Source organism: Cenococcum geophilum (assembly GCF_001692895.1).
Source record: "Cenococcum geophilum 1.58 unplaced genomic scaffold K441scaffold_23, whole genome shotgun sequence".
NCBI classification, from domain to species: Eukaryota; Fungi; Ascomycota; class Dothideomycetes; order Gloniales; family Gloniaceae; genus Cenococcum; species Cenococcum geophilum.
Genome location: NW_027137581.1, coordinates 1,379,744 through 1,398,856, shown reverse-complemented (window position 1 = coordinate 1,398,856; position 19,113 = coordinate 1,379,744). Strand labels below are relative to the sequence as shown.

The window sequence follows — 19,113 nt, the reverse complement described above, 5'->3', positions numbered from 1 at the left end:
ACCTTGTGTCGGCTTCTGTGTCTTATTGAGCTGACTCCTCGCTTGACCAGATTCCACCCGTCCATTCAGAGACATGAAGTTCCTACCAACTATATCCGGCGGTACCGCATCGGAAGCATCATTTTCTTGGGCGTCTCGTGTGTTAAGTAATTGTCTCAAGAGTCACAATAGACGCAGTCGAAACGCCATCACCGAACTTCCAGCTCGGGTCCTCGACCTTGGCTCTCCAGGAGAAGCGAACAGCGTGAAACTTTGAGTCCTCAGGTACATCAGCTCGCTATGCTTATCTCAGCCATTGCTGGAGAAAGACTAGATCAATCACGACTAGCGCAGAACTCTTGCTTCACATTGCCATGGCATAGCTTGGATATCGCTCCCAAATACGTTTCAGGATGCCATATACAGACGACTGGAGGAGAGAGTCGGCCAGGATGGCGTCTACATATCAGAACTCGTATATCACCACTGCCGCCACCAAATCTGCGAATGGTCAAGGGGGCTGCTTTTCCGCCGCATCGCCCCTCGATATCGATTATCCGCTCTCAACGGAATCGTCCGACAAGCTCTCCGAAAGGGCGCCTCATCAAATTTACGTTCGTGGAAAAGTTCTTCACTTTGATGACACGCGAGACCTCAATTCTTCCACAGTGTACCCTTTTTGATGCGCGGGTGGGCTTACCAGAAACGGCTGCTTGCTCCTAGAGTACTGCACTTTTGCCAGAAAGAGCTCGTATGGGAGTGCCAGGAGTTTAGCGGATGCAAGTGCTCTTGCTTCAACCCGGTCATTAGCCCGACACAAGAGCACTCTCAAGTCACCGAGAAGTGGGCCATAGCGAAGCCCTCAGTAAGCGGCGAGGTGTCCGAAACTGTAAATGACATTCCGGTTCCCGGAGTCACAACTAGAGACAGACGCATCGCCAGAGTCTTCTCATGAGCAAAGTGGATACAATCTGGTGGGTATTCATATGGCCACTGGCAATGGGTTTGATGCTGGCGCTGTAGTCACAGCAATGTGGCACAAAATCGTCAGCGAATACTCACATCTTGCGCTTTCAGTCGAGTGCGATTGTCTACCAGCCTTTGCAGGATTTGCACGGCAAACCGAAACTTACAAGACAGGCAAATATCTAGCCGGGTTGTGGGAAGATTCGTTGGCTGAAGACCTGCTATGGAGAGTTGATGAACCGCTTCAAGGTCGGTCCCAGAGGAGACCAAGGTCATATCAAGCACCCACGTTGTCATGAGCCTTAGTAAATGGTAAGGTATCTTTCTGGGCGGATAAGTTGCGCGACTACCAGCTCAAGATACTGAAAAATGAGTGTACGCCTGTTTGTGGCGCAGATTGCTTTGGTAAGTAGCTAGTGGTTGTATCGAGGTTCTGGGAGATTTAACGGTGGCGAGTCTACTATACACTAAGCTTAACGACAGGGCGGTAGACTCCAACATTACAAACTGGCCGTCATGGGTAAAGTTGTTCCTTTCTTCGCTGACTACTACTTATACGGAGAAGATAAGGGCCATCTGCGGGATAACGAAGTGTATTGTTTAGGAAATTCGGTGGAGAGCGATTCATCGCATCGCTGGTGATTCGGAAGCTTGGGTGTGGTTCTAAGTATGAACGGATCGGAATTGTTGCGCAACCTCTTTCTTCGAAAGTTCGTGTCAGAATCGCTGTTAGAGAGGGTAAAGATCTTGCCGACTCCCGCCCACTCCCAAGGATCGTATTGGTTTGAAGCACGATTCACGAAGATCGGCTGATGCCACATTGAAAACCCTCAACAGTTAGATGGCTCTACACAACAAGCGGTAGGACCCGCGGTTATCATATTCTCCGTAAACGGAGATGGAGGTGAGCAGCCATCTCAAACCCCGCATTTGGACATAAATTTGGCCATGGGGTTTGTAGTGCGGCAAGTTCTTGTTGTAGGAAGATCAATGGCCGAGAGTCCTAGAGACATTGCTTCTCATGGCTCAATCCATCTGCCGTCGCCCTGACCTTGATTATATGCATTCAAGGTCGCATAGCTTCAGCTCAGCGTTGGAAGCCCGCAGGCTTGTCCAAACTTTGACTGAGAACATTTCCTTCATATGCCCTCTCCTATCAACGTGCCTTTATATTGTGGTCATTCTTGGCTTGTATTCTTCGCTGGTGTGAGGAAATCGCGATGGGTTTTGCGGTTGAGTATGCGGCGATGAGGAGCTGCAACCGCAGGTTGGAATGTGATGATAGTTTGGCGTCATGGGCAAGCAGCGTAGGACTCGCACGGGCATTCTAAAGTAAGGAGTGGTCTTTAAGAACATGTTAGTTGGTTCCTATGCGTTGAAGGTTGAGTACAGGACAGGTTACAAGAGAAAGCTCGCTGTCCGTTTGTAGAGCATACGCGTTTTCTCACCACCCGCCTGAGGAATAACACGCCGTTCAAAAGACGAGTCTTCAGACTTCAAGGCACTGAAAGCTGCACTGCAGAAGGCTCCAACGCCCTACTTTACGAATCAGCCGGAATGTCACTTAAACTTCATTTTGGCATACGCTTCACGAATAGCACGAGCAGTGGGACGCAAGCATTGTCATTTATATTCAGAGCTGCTTAGACAAGCTCATCAGTATTTAAGTGTACACCGGGCGTAAAACACCAACCTCATCCAACACTAGCAGCGAAAAATCTCTTCCTCGACCTCCCACACAAGGTGCAAGCGTCAACGAAAAGACAAATAGAGATCAGAAGGGGTCCAAAGATTCCCACCCGATCCGAAGACCGAGTGAAGCGGTCATGGTTGTAGTTTTCAACTAGCAAAAACGCAATCTCGGACGAATCCTCACTGATATGCGTAAAACCCATGCACTAGGATGAAGAAAAAAAAGAGAGGGAACTGGGGGAGCAGGCGAGATTATATACTTGACTGCCAAGCCACTAGAGATGGCTGCCCGTTAAGCGAGATGATGCACGTGAGCGGGAGATGCGGTGCATTCTTTACCGTTTTCTTCCGTCTTTTCTTAAGGTTTCTTCATTTAACGTAGGTAACGGGGTTTTGACCGTTCCCTGGGTTATGACCACGCTAGCAGACCGCTTTCTTCTGCCGCTTCAAGAGTAAACAATCGACTTTCTCAGGAGTTATTTACCTCAGCATTTTGGCGAATTTTGGTGGCCACGGCTGCGGGGGTGGTTGTTTTGCTTTCCGAGTCGGTAGAATTGAATACTAAGTCGGTGGAACAAAGTCTACGTCATCAGAAGTATGATTGGAAGGCATGGTTGAGTAATATATATTAATTGAATGTATGTAGGTAATATGCGTGCTTTTGATTCTGGTTTTGGTCCAATTTTGGTAGGAAGGGATAGCTTTACTACGATGCAACGGCTCTAAAATCTAAATCTACAACACTAAAAACAAGCTCTAAGCCACAGTAAAGTTGCTGCCAAGAGTTACTGTCCGGATCTTGGTCGTCAAAGAATGATCTTTTGTCTATCCTTGCCTATTAATACTTAAATACCAAGACTGGCGTTTCTAACACAGAGCCAAGGATGTAGGCGTCATGTCGGAACTCAGCCGCGCGTTACACGGAACCTTTCTACTCCCTAAACTTCACACTTCAATTCCATTCTCCATCTACGTTCTCTAAGTTCATTCTTCAAACACCTGTTTCAAAATTCGTTCTTCACACACTTCATTCTTCAAACAATGAGCATGCTTTACACTCCGCTCGACCCAAAGCGTGAAATACGACTCCTGCGACTTCACGCTCGACCCTCTCCCTCAAAGGCGTCTTCAGTTCAAGCTGAGAAGAATGTCCCAATCTATTGCGACCTCTATCCTGTTGCATTCTGCGAAGCTAGGAACCAAGGATACGAAGCACTGTCTTACACCTGGGGAAACCCAGAGGAGCCCCTATCCATACTGGTAAACAAGAGAGAGGTGCCCGTAACAAGAAACCTCCATGTCGCCTTAAAGCATCTCCGCGGGGAGACTAGTGACGTAGTTCTATGGGTGGATGCGCTTTGCATTAACCAGACGGACGACGTGGAGAAGAGTGAGCATATCAACTTGATGACAGAAATTTATGCCCATGCCAAAAGTACGAGAGTATGGCTCGGGCCGGCAGACGACACCAGCGACGAGATCATGATCCAGCTTGCGCAGATCGGGAAGACTGTCATTGACCGTGGAGCCTTCGACCTCTTCATTAGAATGACTACTCTATCGATCAAAGATCGAGACGGTGCCGTGCACGCTGAGGACCAAGCCACGAAGCTCGTTGAAGATATGCTCGACAAGTCTCTCCTCCAGATTAAAGACTCACTTCGTCTCCTTACGGGAGTCCGCGATCTCTTGTCGCGCCCTTACTGGAGTCGTGTCTAGATCTTGCAGGAAATCGTTGTTTCTCGTAACGTCGAAGTGTACTGTGGCAAACTGAAAATTGGATTCGCATTTCTGCACGCCGCCATGCTGTATATCATTTACATGCAGACCTTTCTCTCCACTGAACTTGTGAAGCCGCTAACAGCCTTATTGGAAGCTTCAGCCGATGGAAATTTCCCACCAGACTGCGAATTAAAAGCACAATTTGACTCTGTCAACTCCGCCGAGATACCGCCATCCGCAAGTCTTGTTTCAGGAATGCGACTACAATATCATGACCCTGCTCTAGATAACGGCGAGGCGAAACCTAACCTCATCCAGCTTCTTGCCCGGATTCGTGTGGGGAGAGAGGCCGGGGATTCCAGGGACAGAATTTGGGCACTTCTTGGAATGGCGGCGGACACGGAGGTTCTTCGCATCATTCCAAACTACGCAGCCACGAACTCATGTACCGCCGTCTACTGCAACGCCACCCGTGCCATGATCGCTTCTGGCCATGTTGATATCCTCGCCTTCTCTCAATGGAGCAAGACCGAGCCAAACGTACCCTCGTGGGTCCCTGATTGGCGAGAGGAGGTAAAGCAACCCTTTGGACAATTACCTTGGGATACACCATATTCAGCATCAGGCTCTGCAAAATTTCTAAAGCATCCCAGCCAGATTGTTCCTTTCTTACACCTAAAAATAAACGGTTTCCTCGTTGACTCTATCGAATCACTAAGGCCCCAGTGCAATAAAGGCGAAAGGCTAAGCATGCAACATCGCCACGAGGCCTGCACGTATCTCCAGGATATAATGTCTCTCTGCCAAATTTCTAACGAAAAACTCGTGAAATCAGGTATAGAAATCTATCCCGACCCTTCCGTCCGAGAAACAGCATACCAACGTGTTCCTGTGGCTGATTTATATTCTACGGGATTTGTTCGAGGCGCCACGCTCGACGAATGTCGCCTCGGTCACGAAGAAGTCGTTACGGACTACATCCAGCGGAAAAATCATGGGCCGAGTGCTGGAGCTCCAGTTACGAATACGTTCAGAAGTTATTATATCATGATGGGGCAACAAATTGAGCGCAGACCGTTTGTGACTGTAAAAGGGTTTGTTGGACTTGCTCCTAAACATGTGGATGAAGGAGATATCATTGTTATCTTTCCCGGGGCAAGGTTTCCGTATGTGTTAAGGGGATGCGATGATGGAATGTATATGTTGGTCGGAGAGACGTTTGTTCATGGAATTATGTACGGGGAGTTTATGACCAAGGATTGTAAGATGCAAGAATTTGTCTTAAAGTAGAATTATAAGGAAGTTGTTGGAAGTCGCGTCATGGAGACTTACCTTGTCCGTTTGCATTTAGTTGGCGAAAAATCAATATTGGTGAATGCACGGCCATCTGTCCCGCGCCGGTAAATTTATAGTGGCTATTAGGCTTAGTAAAAAAAGGGGGCCCTAGGTTGCTATCGGCGGATATGCTTCCAACTATTGTACCTGGTTATCAGGCAAAAATATTCCAAATAAGAAACTCCGTCTCTAGCCGGCACTAGAGCCCTAGTATACACCGGAGACTTCGTGCTGGCCCGTGCGGGAAGACATCTGTGTATGAATAAACTTGGAAGGCATTTTTGCGGCTTATTGTATGCGTGGGCCTTGGGCGAGCGAACGCTAGGCCAGTGCCAACGTGCTCAAGGCTCTGCAAAGCGGGCCCGGAGGCTTCGTCGCTGGAGGATTGTTCAAGACTACATGTGTCCACTTAACGATTAACTACCATAAGGTAATTGCAATTCCTGTTCCATTGCGCCAAAGGTGCAATGAAGGCAACTTTCTAACTACTATACAGTAACAGGTCGCAAAGCCCGCGCCAGCCGGCCTCAAGAAACTGATTCGAACTACGGAGTAAAGGAGCGGCAATCTCAAATTATCCGTGCCACCGGCACCTTTGGCTCTAGTGCATCTGCCTCTAGCGCAGGACTCTTGCGTTTTCGACCGCGTTTTCCCTTGCCTGCGGTGGGTTCCTCTTTCACAGTACGCTTTGCTCGTGCCTCCTTAATATCCTCATAGCTTATCACCTTTGCCTTCCCTAGTATTACTAACTTAGTCGATCGGCGAACTTTGGTCTCGTTGTTTATTCTAGACAGAAATTAAATTAAATCTTATTAGAGGGCACGTTCGGTAAAGGATATTTCGGCGGCATTAGCGAGCTTCTATAGGTACCTCTATAGGCGCTATTTGCTTGTCTTATTAACCGCATAAGCATCCTATTTAATTAGATTATACAATAATATAAGTTTGAAGGCTCAGTCAAAAGAACAGAATCTACATCAGGAAAATGTTTATGCCTCCTGACAGTACTGACAGGTTCCTGACAGCTCCTGTCAGGGCTGTCAGGAGCTCCAGGAGACACTCACACTCGGCTTCCTGTCAGGAGGTCGCTTGGACCGCCCGGACCACCAGGACCTCTAGGACCTCCAGGACCTCCAGGACCATCAGGACCTCCAGGACCTCCAGGACCATCAGGACTGTCAGGACCATTAGGATAATTAGGACAATCAGAACAATAATTAAATTTTAAATTTTAAAAATAAGGTATATTAACGCTCTAGTATTCACAGCTAGCTAATAAGTATAAAAACCAGTTTAATTTTAGGCATTATTCTATATACAAGGAATCTAAATAGGTCCAAATTAATCCTTCCTGCCTACTACCTGTGTCTGTGTCTGTGTCTGTCATAGGAGCCCTACGTCGTTCTAAGGGGACGATCGCTTGGGCGTTTGAGCGATCGATCGAGGGGGAAGCCTTTGCAGAGGCTCCAAATCGTCGATTGGCGGTATCCCGATGATCCGCCGGTCGTGTACTGATTTCCTAACTAGGCCTAGTGCCTGCCTGCCTGCCTGCCTGCCTGCTGCCTGCTGCTGCCTGCCTGCCTGCCTGCCTGCCTACCTGCCTACCTGCCTGCCTACCTGCCTGCCTGCCTACCTGCCTGCCTATCCTACCTGTCTACCGTCCTACCTCTGTTCGTGCCTACCTGTCTGTGCCTACCTGTCTGTGTCTGCCTGTCGGTCCTACCTGTCTGTGCTACCTGTCTGTGCCTACCTGTCTATGCCTGCCTGTCGTGCCTTACTTGTCTATGCTAACCGTCTGTATCTGTCATTTGGGGGAGAAGTCGGCCCGATCGAAGGCTCTGCTTGATTCGATTGTGGATGAATTATATTAATTTAAATCGTTCTCTATGGGCGTTTGCTGGCTGTACGTTTGAACGATGGTCGTCTGGGGTGCCTCTCTAAGAGGCCTAATTCGATTTGATTCGGTAATTAGGTTAATATTAAGGCTCTAGTTCGATTCGATCGATCGATTAAATTGATTGTGGTGTTCGCTAGCTGGTTGTTTAAACGATTATTGTCTGGCTCTGGCGACGGTTGTATGGTTCTGGCGATGGTCCTCTCCTACCTACCTACCTACCTATCTGCCTACCTACCTATCTGCCTGCCTGCCTGCCTGCCTATGTCAGTATCTAATTAATTCGGGGGAGGGGTCGGCCCGATCGAAGGCTCTAATTGATTCAGATCGTTCTCTACGGCTATTCGCTAGCTGTACATTTGAACGGTGGTCGTCTAGGGTGCCTCCCTAGGAGGCCTGGTTCGATTCGGTGATGGGCCAATATTGAAGCTCTGGTTTTAATTCGATCGATCAATCATTGAATTGTTCGTGGTATTCGCTGGCTGGTTGTTTGAAAGGTGTCGTCTAGTTCTGGAACGGTTGTCTGGTTCTGGCAACGGTCCGTCTGGTTCTGGCGACGGTTATCTAAGTTCTAGTGACGGTTATCTGGTTTTTGACGGGACGTCTTAGTTCTAGCGACGGTCCTCTGCGTGGCTGCCGTTCTAGTGCCTCCTAAGGTAGGGAGGATGCAAGGAAGGGTAAAAATAAGGTAGCATAAAGGGGGTAGCTTGGCAGAGGCACGTGTAGGGCTATCGGGAATATAGCGGGGACCCGATAGTAATGTGTGTTTGTGGGGCTTCGTGTAGGAGCCTCCGTACGCAGAGCTTCGCGCAGAGCCTCGTGCAGAGCCTCGTTGCAGAGCCTTTGTACGTAGAGCTTCGTGTTAGAGCTTCGTGTAGAGCCCTCGTGCAAAGCTTCGTGCAGAGCCTCGTAGAGCTTTGTGCAAGCTTCGTGTAGAGCTTCGTTGCAAGTTTCGTGTAGAGCTTCGTGCAAGTTTCGGTGTAGAAGCTTCGTGCAGAGCTTCGTGCCAGAGCTTCGTGTATGTAGAGCCTCCGTGCAGAGCCCAGTAGTGTTGCTTTAGGGGTTTGCATAGGGTGTTTGCTTTGGGGGGTATCCTGCCAGGAACCTTGAAGAACGATCAGGAAATACAGTTTCCTATCAGGAGCCTGTCAGGACGATTTAAGAATATTAGTTTCTCTGTCAGGAGCGCATCAGGTTATGTAGGGCCTGTCAGGAGCCTGTCAGGACTACCAGGACGTTCAGGACGTTCAGGACGATTCAGGACATCGGACGTTCAGGACGTCCAGGACGTCCAGGACCGATCAGGAAAATCAAAAATCCTGCCGGAGCCTGTCCGGGGGCCTGTTCGAGGAGCTGTCAGGGAGGATCGGACCTCCAGGGAAAATCAAATCCTGTCAGGAGGGGCCTCCAAGGATGTTGGCACCCCCACACAAATGCGATGTATGCTTATTAGCCAGTGAACGAGAATTCAAGGACGAGGTCTGGAAGAGGGTTGAGGAAAGGACACGTCTATATAACATAGCGCCAAGGGCTTGGCCAAGCCCCTAAACTAGGGTCCGTAACAGTGCCGTAAATAATAAGAGCCCTCTAATATCACTAGGGTCTAAAGTACTTTGCCCTTATAAATACGGATCTATATCCACCTTTATAGGCTTTAAAAATTAGTTTAGTATATTATATATAGGATACCCCTATAACACCTTATATACGTCTATCTATTTCTACTAACTTAGCAATTAGAGATTAACTCATTAGAAATTTTTTTTTGGGCACGTTTGTCGCAAGCCGAAAATCGGGTCTGCAAGCAAACCTGGCGTTAAGTCCGGATTTTAGCGATTTGCGGGCAACTTGCGGCGATTTGCTATAAAATATATAGGCTACCCATGTAAATCGCCCGCAAATTGCGACTTAAGTAGACCCTAATTTTCGGCTGGCAACAAAAACGCAATAAAAATTACTATAAAGCTCTACACGAAGCTTCTACACAAAGCTCTGCACGAAGCTCTGCACAAAGCTCTACACGAAGCTCTGCACGAAGCTCTGCACGAGGCTCTGCACAAAGCTCTACACGAAGCTCTGCACGAAGCTCCTGCACGAAGCTCTGCACGAGGGCTCTGCACAAAGCTCTACACGAAGCTCTGCACGAAGCTCTGCACGAAGCTCTATACGAAGCTCTGCGTATAGAGGCTCTGTACGAGGCTTCTGCACGAAGCTCTACACGAGGCCTCTGCACGAAGCTCTACACGAAGCTTTGCACGAAGCTCTACACGAGGCTCTGCACGAAGCTCTACACGAAGCTTTGCACGAAAGCTCTACACGAAGCTTTGCACGAAGCTCTACACGAGGCTTACACCGAAGCTCTACACGAAGCTCTACACGAAGCTCTACACGAAGCTCTACACGAAGCTCTACACGAAGCTCTATACGAAGCTCTACACGAAGCTCTGCATAAAGCTCTACACGAAGCTCTACACGAGGCTCTGCAAAGCTCTACACGAAGCTTCTGCACGAAGCCTTTGCATAAAGCTCTACACGAAGCTCTACACGAAGCTCTACATAAAGCTCTGCACGAAGCTTTGCGCGAGGCTCTACACGAAGCTCTACACGAAGCTTTGCACAAGGCTCTGCATGAGGCTCTACACGAAGCTCTGCACGAAGCTCTGCACGGAGCTCTATACGAAGCTCTGCGTATAGAGGCTCTGTACGAGGCTCTGCACGAAGCTCTACACGAGGCTCTGCACGAAGCTCTACACAAGCTCTACACGAAGCTCTACACGAAGCTCTGCACGAAGCTCTACACGAAGCTCTGCATAAAGCTTTGCACGAGGCTCTACACGAGGCTCTATACGAAGCTCTGCGTACAGAGCCTCTGTACGAGGCTCTGCACGAAGCTCTACACGAGGCTCTGCACGAAGCTCTACACGAGGCTCTGCACGAAGCTCTACACGAAGCTCTGCACCGAAGCTCTGCACGAAGCTCTACACAAAGCTCTGCACGAAGCTTTGGCGCGAGGCTCTACATGAAGCTTTATACGAAGCTTTGCACAAGGCTCTGCATAAGCTCTACACGAAGCTCTGCACGAAGCTCTACACAAGGCTCTACACGAAGCTCTACGTATAGAGGCTCTGCACGAGGCTTTGCGCGAAGCTCTACATACGGAGGCTCTACACGAAGCTCTGCACGAAGCTCTACACGAAGCTCTACGTACAGAGGCTCTGCACGAGGCTTTGCGCGACATACGGAGGCTCTACACGAAGCTCTGCATCGGGTCCCCGCTATATTCCCGATAGCCTCTACACGTGCCTCTGCCAAGTGTACCCCTTATCTATATACCTAGGTAGCCACCTTATTTTTTACCCTTCCTTCCTTACATCCTCCCTACCTAGGGAGGCACCAGAACGGCAGCCAGCTGAGGACCGTCGCCAGAACCAGACGACCGTCGACCGTCGCCAGAGCCAGACGACAGTCGCCAGAGCCAGACGACCGTCGCCGGAGCCAGACGACCGTCGCCAGAACCAGACGACCGTCGACCGTCGCCAGAACCAGACGACCGTCGACCGTCGCTAGAACCAGACAACCGTCGACCGTTGCTAGAACCAGACGACCGTCGACCGTCGCCAGAGCCAGACGACCACCGTTTGAATATACAGCCAGCGAACGGCCGTAGAGAACGATTCGAATTAATACGATTAATCGATTAATCAAATCAGGCGGAGCCTTCGATCGGGCCGACCTTTCCCCTAAATTACAGACAGGTAGGCATAGACAGTAGCACAGATAGGAGGCACAGACGGTAGGCACAGACGGTAGGTATAGACAGGTAGCATAGATAGGTAGGTACAGACAGGTAGGCATAGATAGTAGGCACAGACAGGTAGGCACAGATAGTAGGTATAGACAGTAGGCATAGGCAGGTAGGTATAGGTAGGTACAGATAGATAGATAGATAGACAGGTAGGCAGGTAGGCAGGCAGGTAGGCAGGCAGGCAGGCACTAGGCCTAGTTAGGAAATCGGTATATAGCCAGCAGATCGTTAGGAATACCGCCAATTGATAATTTGGAGCCTTTATAAAGGGTATCCCCCTTATCTTAATTGCTTAATAAATAGCTCTACATTTTATATAGTTATATAGGAATATAAAATATGCAAAATATAAAATGTATAAAATGTGTAAAATATGCAAAATATATAAAATATATAAAATATACAAAACGTGTAAAATATACAGGCTCTACACGTTTGCTGCAAGTTGCTATAAAATGCGCAGGCTCTGTGTAGTTTGCTGTAAGTTACTGTAAAATACGCAGGCTCTGTGCAGTTTGCCGTAAAATGCGTAAACCGCACAAGACCATATACGACTGCCGCGACCGTATAGTTTGCCGCAAATTGCCGCAAACTGCAACAACGAGCCCGAAAATTTTTTTCCTGATGCTATAAGACTATAAGTTGCCGCAATCTATAGTAATCTAATAGCAATCTGCCGTATTTTACTATATTCCGCTAAGTTTTACTAAATTCTGTTAAGTTCTACTAGAACTACTACCCGAATTCTATTTTACTCTATATATATATTAACTAAGTAACTAAATTAATAATATATACTCTTTCTTCCTGTTTTCTTACCTTCTTTCCTTATATAATGTTTTAACTTTATTTTATAGTTTATATACACAGCTTAATAATATCTATTTCGCTATATATTATCGTCGCTTATACTTACTCTGTAATATCTATTAAAGATTATAGAGCTCTTTATAAAGGATATTTATAACTATATTAACTAGTTCTAAATAAATATCTATAGCTTCCTTAATCGTATTATAGATTTCTTTATCCCCTAAAAAGGTAATAATAACCTTCTTTACTCTCTTCTTTTTAAGCATTATCTTTTACTAGCATTATACTATAGCTACGCTAAAAAAAAAGGTCTATTAAAGGACTATTTTTAGTCCTATAAATACTCTATAAATATTCCAACTTTTTTCCTTTATAACTAGACGCGATATTCGCTTAGCGGATACTCTAGCTAGCTGTTACGGAACCCCACCGCAGGGGCCTCTATAGGAGAGCCCCGTGCTCTCGCGTACACCTCGCGTACAGCTTATATCAGCTACGCGTAGGTATATCACCTCCTTACGCCCTCGACCCTTACGATCGATCGCGCAACGTCTTATAGACTCCTCGAATACATACGCTTTGTAGCTACTACCTACGTCCCATAACATTACGTTGCGCCTTTTTTACCACCGACGCTTAGCCTACAACTAATTCTACGTCTCTGTAATACTGCAGGCGCTGCTAAAAGCAGCGTGTCTACGAATTACCTTACTTTATACTTCTAAGGAACCCATAATAGTAAGATAATATCCCTTACTAGCTACTATATTAAACCTAAAGAATAATCTAATACCTATACTTAACCTATAACGCCAATTAATCCCAGGAGAATTTAATTTATTACCCCTAGCCTTAACCCTTAAGGAGACGGACACCGATAATATCTTATCTTTTATTAACTATATAACTACGGATAAGCAAATAAAAGGGCTATTACCTATTAAAATTAAAATATAAGACGCCGAGACGTTTGTAAAAATGGTAGCATAAGACCCTAATAAATACTACCACCTTCTATAGAATTACTACCTAAAGCTTATACGAGCCGAGATGCGTACTGCCTAAGATCGCGATATTATCTAAGACCTATAAGCTTATAAGGCGCTCGCTAATAACACATATTAAGAAACTAAAGATAACCTTTATATGTTTAAACGCAACGTCTAATAGTTAAAGAAGGCTGAGATTATACTAATTACAATAGTTACTAAAAAAGAAGGCATAATTAAATACCTATAATCTTAGCTTAATAAGTACATTTATAATAACGCTAGATACCTCTTTACTATATATAACGCCACCTAAGTCTTTACGCCCCTGGTAACTTTACCTACTTAACGCTTAATAAAAGGCTAGCGCTAAGCAGCTTTACCTAATAGAAACCCCTATTAAAGTAGTAATAATAAAAGCCATAATAATTAGACCTAAACTGCTACTATAGGGTTTAATATACGCTACCCTAATCCCCTAGTTTTTTAGGGAGACCGTAAGGAATATAGCTACTAGAAGATATAAATCCGTAAGAAACTAACTTAAAGCGCCTGCCTTTTTCCTATAGAAGATATTAAGATTAGCTATATTATTAGGCGAATAAAGAGTATACCGTTTAATAGACTCTTCGCCTAATAGAAGACTAGTAGCCCCTAGAAGTAGTAGTCCCATTAAGAAGTCCTTAATAATTTTAACCTAATATACCGCGACTATAACCTACTAGCTACCAACTAAGCTAAACTATATACCCTAAAGATAAGCCCTATTAAATTATTTAATGAATTCTATGTTAAATTCTAGGAATATACTGAAGCCCTTACCTAAAATAATATTAAAAACTAGAAGGACCTCCTTAAAAAAGTTACTTATCGCTTTAGTTATACAGCCGCTAGCTATAACTATAACAATATTTATAATATAATAGTAGCTCTATAGAAGATTGAATAATAACTAAATTAGATTGCTACTGCTAACCCTTACCTAAAGACCTCTCTATAGAAGCCCTCCAGGCTTACTAAACCTATATATACTAAGCTACCGACGCCTACTGCCTTAAGTACTACTAGAACTAATATCGATTTCTCTATACTAACCTTCCTATAAAAACTCCTAGATGGAGAGCGCGAGCTACTTTAGAAACTAGGACGCTGCTATAGATGCCGTTAAAAAGGCTGTTATTACGATAATCTAAACTGCCTAATAGCTAGGTTTAGTAGCTGCTGCCTAATACCTAACCTAATACCCTAAACACTAAATATATTACTATACGCCACTACTATATAAGATAAAGACGTAGTAATAGCGGTAAAGTTGGATATAGAAGTGGAAAACGCTAAGTCCTAGCCTTAAGTCGTAGGTTAGAATGCCCTAATAACGGAGGGATCTATATATTGGCTTGCTTAATAGATAACTTTATAAAAATAAATAGACGGAAATAGATAGTTTTACCTATAATAGGAACTACTACTAAAAAATAATATAAAAGCTGTTCTATAATTAATTGCGGAGCTACTAATAAATTTATAGATACCTAATTTATGCGCACTTATAACCTACCTACCTTACCCCTTACTAAAGCCCGCGCCCTATAACTCGCTAATGGTAATTATACTATATAGAAGATTACCTCTATAGTATAACTTTATTTAGATATAAATAGGCACTAGGAAAAACTCTAGGCCTATATTATACTACTTGCTAACTACCCTATTATTCTTAGAATAAACTAGCTTAAATAATATAACCCCGCCATTAATTAAAAGAAGAAAGAAGTAACCTTTAACTCTAAATACTGCAGAGAGACTTGCCTAGGGTATAGCCTAGCCGCCTTTATTTACTCCCTAGGATATTAACCTAAGGAACCCCTTATTACCCTACCTATAACTAACTGCTACTATATAAGTACCCTAGCCTTCTACCGCATAGTATATAAGAAAGGCTAGACCGTTACTATAGCTTCCTAATTATAACTATATAAGCTTAATAAAGAATAGGACTACGTCCTTTATAGTAATAGGATAGATATAGTCGACCTTTTAAAAGATAACGCCCCTACGGAACTCTATGGACTTTTACCTTTAGACTTTAAGAAGTTTATAAAGCTTAAAAAAGGACTTACCTACAAAGAACTCCGCAAGCTCCTCCCTAAGAGGTACTATAACTTTACCAATATATGCTTATAAAAGAGCGTAGATATACTCCCCCTACATTAACCTAATAACTATACTATTAATATTAAATAAGGAAAAATGCTACCTTATAAGAGACCCTACCTAATATTAAAAGACGAACTTTTAGTTATAAAAAAGTATATTAACGAGCACCTTAATAAAGGATTTATTCGTCCTAGTATATTACTAGCAGCCGCCCTTATCCTTCTTATTAAGAAGCTAGGAAGAGGTATCTAATTCTACGTTAACTATAGAGGACTTAACGCTATTATAATTAAAAACTAATACCTAGTACTGCTTATACATAAGACTTTTAAGCGGCTTAGTTAAGCCAAAATCTATACTAAGCTTAATATTATCGCCGTCTTTAACTATTTCCGAATACGGGAAGGTGATAAATAAAAAACCGCATTCGCATTGCGCTTTGGCCAATTTAAATATACTATTATACCCTTTGGCGTATATAACGGCCTAGGCACCTTTTAAAGCTATATTAATAACGCCTTACGGAACTACCTTAATAACTTCTACTCTGCGTACCTAGATAACATACTTATTTATAGTAATAACCCCTTTAAGTATACCGAACACGTTTAAAAGGTCCTATAGCGCCTTAGGGACGCAGGACTTTATATTAATTTAAAGAAATGCGAATTCTTAGTTATAGAAGTAAAATACCTTAAACTAATTATTACTACTAAGGGTATCCGTATGGACCCTAAGAAGGTATATATAATTACTAAATAGTAAGCCCCTAACTATATTAAGGACGTATAAACCTTCCTTAGTTTTACTAACTTCTATTAGAAATTTATATACAACTTTTTAAGCGTAGTAGCACTACTTATAGCAATAATGCGAATAAAGGGCCTTTCTGTAAAAGGAAGAAAAACGTACCTACGCTTTACCTAGACGCCTAAATACGAGAAGGCGTTCTAAGACCTTAAAAATACCTTTACTAAAGCACCTATCTTAGCTTACTTTATACTAGGATAATAACTCTACCTTAAAACCGACTCCTTAGACTACGTTAACGTAGGCATCCTCTCCTAGATAGGTAACAACGGTTTCCTTTACCTAGTCGTATTCTACTCGTCTAAGCTTATACTATAAGAGTATAACTATAAGATCTATAATAAAGAACTCCTTATAATTGTATAAGTGTTTAAAGAATTCTAACTAGAACTCTCCTTAGTAGAGCCTAACTAGCTAACTAAAGTCCTTACAGACCATTGCAACCTTAAGTACTTTATAACTATAAAGTAGCTAAACTAACGCTAAGCATATTAGAACGAGTTCCTCTCTAATTTTAACTTTAAAATTGTATATAAATTAGGAGTATAAGGTACTAAGCCTAATAGCCTAATACGCCGCTTGTAAGATCTTCCTTAGTCTAAAGATAACCCCTATAATTAGTTCTAACAATAGACGATTTTAAAAGTATAAAATTTGGCCTTAGGCATACTACCTATAATAGAGCCAACTATACCCCAGCTTTATACTATAGAACTAGAGTTACCTCCTAAAATTAATAAGCTTATTACTACGGTATATAACGCCTCTGTTAATCTATTACTATATTAACTTATTGCCGTAAAGACCGCCGGCGCCCGTACGCTGCCTACTAACCTCTAAAGCTTAGGCTAGATTAATATAGCAGCCTTAGAAGTAAAAGAGAATAGGCTCTATTATAGAGGCCGCCTATTTATCCCCAACTTAGAAAATCTATAACGGCAACTAATCTAAATAGCCTATAATCTCCGATTAAGCGGCCACCTAGGTAAAGGAGGAACCTACGAGCTTCTTAGCCGATACTACTTCTGGCTAAAAATAATAGACTTAGTTAAATACTTTATAGGCGCCTACTATAGTTATAAGCGCGCTAAGGCCTTTAATACAAAGTACTAAGGACTACTATACCCTCTACTAGTACCTATATAACGATAGGCAGATATTGCCATAGATTTCGTTATTAACCTACCACCCTATAAATAACACGGCCGTACCTATAAGAATATCCTTATAATAATATACCAACTTATAAAAGAGCGCCACTATATCCTAACCGAAGGCGTAGCCGTTAGCGACGTTACTAACGCCTTCCTCCGTAAAGTTTACTAACTATATAGGTTACCTAACTTAATTACGTCCAACTAAGGCATATAATTTAACTTTAATATATAGAGACGAATCTACTAACGCCTTAGCATCTCTATTAAGATATCTATATCCTTTTACTATAAAACTGCTAGGTAACTAGAAAACGCTAATACTAGTATAAAAGCGTACCTATAACAGGTAGTCGCCTATAGTTAAAATAACTAGGTAGATTACCTCTTACTAGGTAAATTTATAGTAAATAACTACGTCTTAACTACTATAGGACTTACCCCGTTCTTTGCGAATAAGGGTTATTACCTCTAATCCGGTATAGAGCCACTAGAACCTATTAATAAGAAACTGCTATATAGAAAACGCTTTAAGATACTACTTACTAACCAGTATATAAACTATATAAAAAATCTACTTAACTACTACAAGGGAGAAATGGCCTAGGCTTAAGTAAAGTAGGCCTACTTCGCCGACTATTATAAAACGCCACTACCAGAGATACGTGTTAGCGACTAGGTATAGCTAGATATATATAATATCTCTACGCAGAGGCCTATAAAGTTACTTAATTATAAGAACCTTGGCCCCTATCTAATTAAACGAGTTATTAATAGGGGAGCTGTATATAAGCTAGAACTCCTATCTACCCTAGCCACCCGTAGGATATAGCCCGTATTTTACCTATAGCTACTATACCTTTATTAGCCTAACCCCTTACTAGGGCAGATATAGCCTAAACCCCTACTAGTACTAATCTAAGATAAGAACGAAGATAAGAACTATAAGGAGTGGACCATTAAACAAATTATTAACTCTAAATACTTTGGCAAAGGTAGAGGACAACGGCTTTACTACAGAGCTATATACACAGGATTTAATATAAATTAGCCAGAATAGCAACTATAGGAAGACTTCGAAAATGTAAAGGATCTAATTAGCGACTTTTACTACGTAAACCTATAGAAACTGGGCCTAAGCAGAGACTTTATACCTAATCCTCTATAGGAGCCCTTATAGAGTTAAACCGTTATATATTACCACGTAAGGGTAAATTGCTATTAGATTGCCGTTAGATTGCGGTAAAGTGCGATTACGTAACCGGAATATCGTTAAGATGTCTAGGAACTTTAACCGGCGGTTAAAGTTATCTAATTAGTTGGATTTTTAGATGCCAAGCCCTATTATATAACGTTATTTTAAGCCTTTAGCAATACCCCCCTTTTCTTCTTTTTTATACCTTAAGTGTCCCTTTTATATATATATAGTAACCACAGCGTCGCTAGAGCTCCGCCTCTATAAAAGGGGGGGTAGTATTACGGAACCCCACCGTAGGGGCCTCTATAGGAGAGCCCCGTGCTCTCGCGTACACCTCGCGTACAGCTTATGTTATTATAGTTTTCTTATCAACTATAACTCGCTTCTAGATAAGAGCCTCCTATATTAAAATATTGTCTTTATATACAAATTCTTATACAAATTTAATATAATTGTATGCGCAGTACTTTTTTTTACTTAAAAATATATAAAGCTCTATTTCTTGCTGGCTTCTCTATTACTAAGTCTTAGTAGGTGTTTTAGTTGATATAGCACCCCTATTAAGCCGTCGCAAACAAGCCGCGTCGCAGGTCTTAGTA

The 19,113-nt window shown here is 43.4% G+C and overlaps 6 protein-coding genes across 6 annotated transcripts; 3 read left to right on the top strand and 3 right to left on the bottom strand.

The window, feature by feature from the left end:
* Positions 1 to 392: 392 nt before the first annotated feature.
* Positions 393 to 1,368, top strand: K441DRAFT_721366 (uncharacterized protein; the record flags this gene model as incomplete). Its single annotated transcript, XM_067654057.1, has 3 exons — positions 393 to 553; positions 649 to 762; positions 941 to 1,368. 3 exons carry the CDS (start codon positions 393 to 395, stop codon positions 1,242 to 1,244), a joined length of 579 nt encoding a protein of 192 aa, XP_067503677.1. The 3' UTR covers positions 1,245 to 1,368.
* Positions 1,369 to 2,091: 723 nt separating this feature from the next.
* K441DRAFT_660466 (uncharacterized protein) lies at positions 2,092 to 2,289 on the bottom strand. Its single transcript, XM_067648703.1, has one exon. It carries the CDS (start codon positions 2,269 to 2,271, stop codon positions 2,113 to 2,115), a length of 159 nt encoding a protein of 52 aa, XP_067503676.1. The 5' UTR covers positions 2,272 to 2,289; the 3' UTR covers positions 2,092 to 2,112.
* Positions 2,290 to 3,792: 1,503 nt separating this feature from the next.
* On the top strand, positions 3,793 to 4,140 carry K441DRAFT_483367 (uncharacterized protein; the record flags this gene model as incomplete). The annotated part of the gene is made up of 1 exon (XM_067641908.1): positions 3,793 to 4,140. A coding segment is annotated over one exon (348 nt), but the record flags the coding sequence as incomplete, so codon positions are not given.
* A 1,009-nt stretch (positions 4,141 to 5,149) lies between these two features.
* On the top strand, positions 5,150 to 5,745 carry K441DRAFT_660464 (uncharacterized protein; the record flags this gene model as incomplete). Its single annotated transcript, XM_067648702.1, has 1 exon — positions 5,150 to 5,745. A coding segment is annotated over one exon (495 nt), but the record flags the coding sequence as incomplete, so codon positions are not given.
* Positions 5,746 to 6,263: 518 nt separating this feature from the next.
* K441DRAFT_562013 (uncharacterized protein) lies at positions 6,264 to 6,491 on the bottom strand (the record flags this gene model as incomplete). The annotated part of the gene is made up of 1 exon (XM_067643550.1): positions 6,264 to 6,491. A coding segment is annotated over one exon (228 nt), but the record flags the coding sequence as incomplete, so codon positions are not given.
* A 4,436-nt stretch (positions 6,492 to 10,927) lies between these two features.
* K441DRAFT_121979 (uncharacterized protein) lies at positions 10,928 to 11,651 on the bottom strand. Its single transcript, XM_067640021.1, has one exon. The coding sequence runs from the start codon at positions 11,441 to 11,443 to the stop codon at positions 10,967 to 10,969; it is 477 nt and encodes a 158-aa protein (XP_067503672.1). The 5' UTR covers positions 11,444 to 11,651; the 3' UTR covers positions 10,928 to 10,966.
* Between the last annotated feature and the right edge of the window lie 7,462 nt (positions 11,652 to 19,113).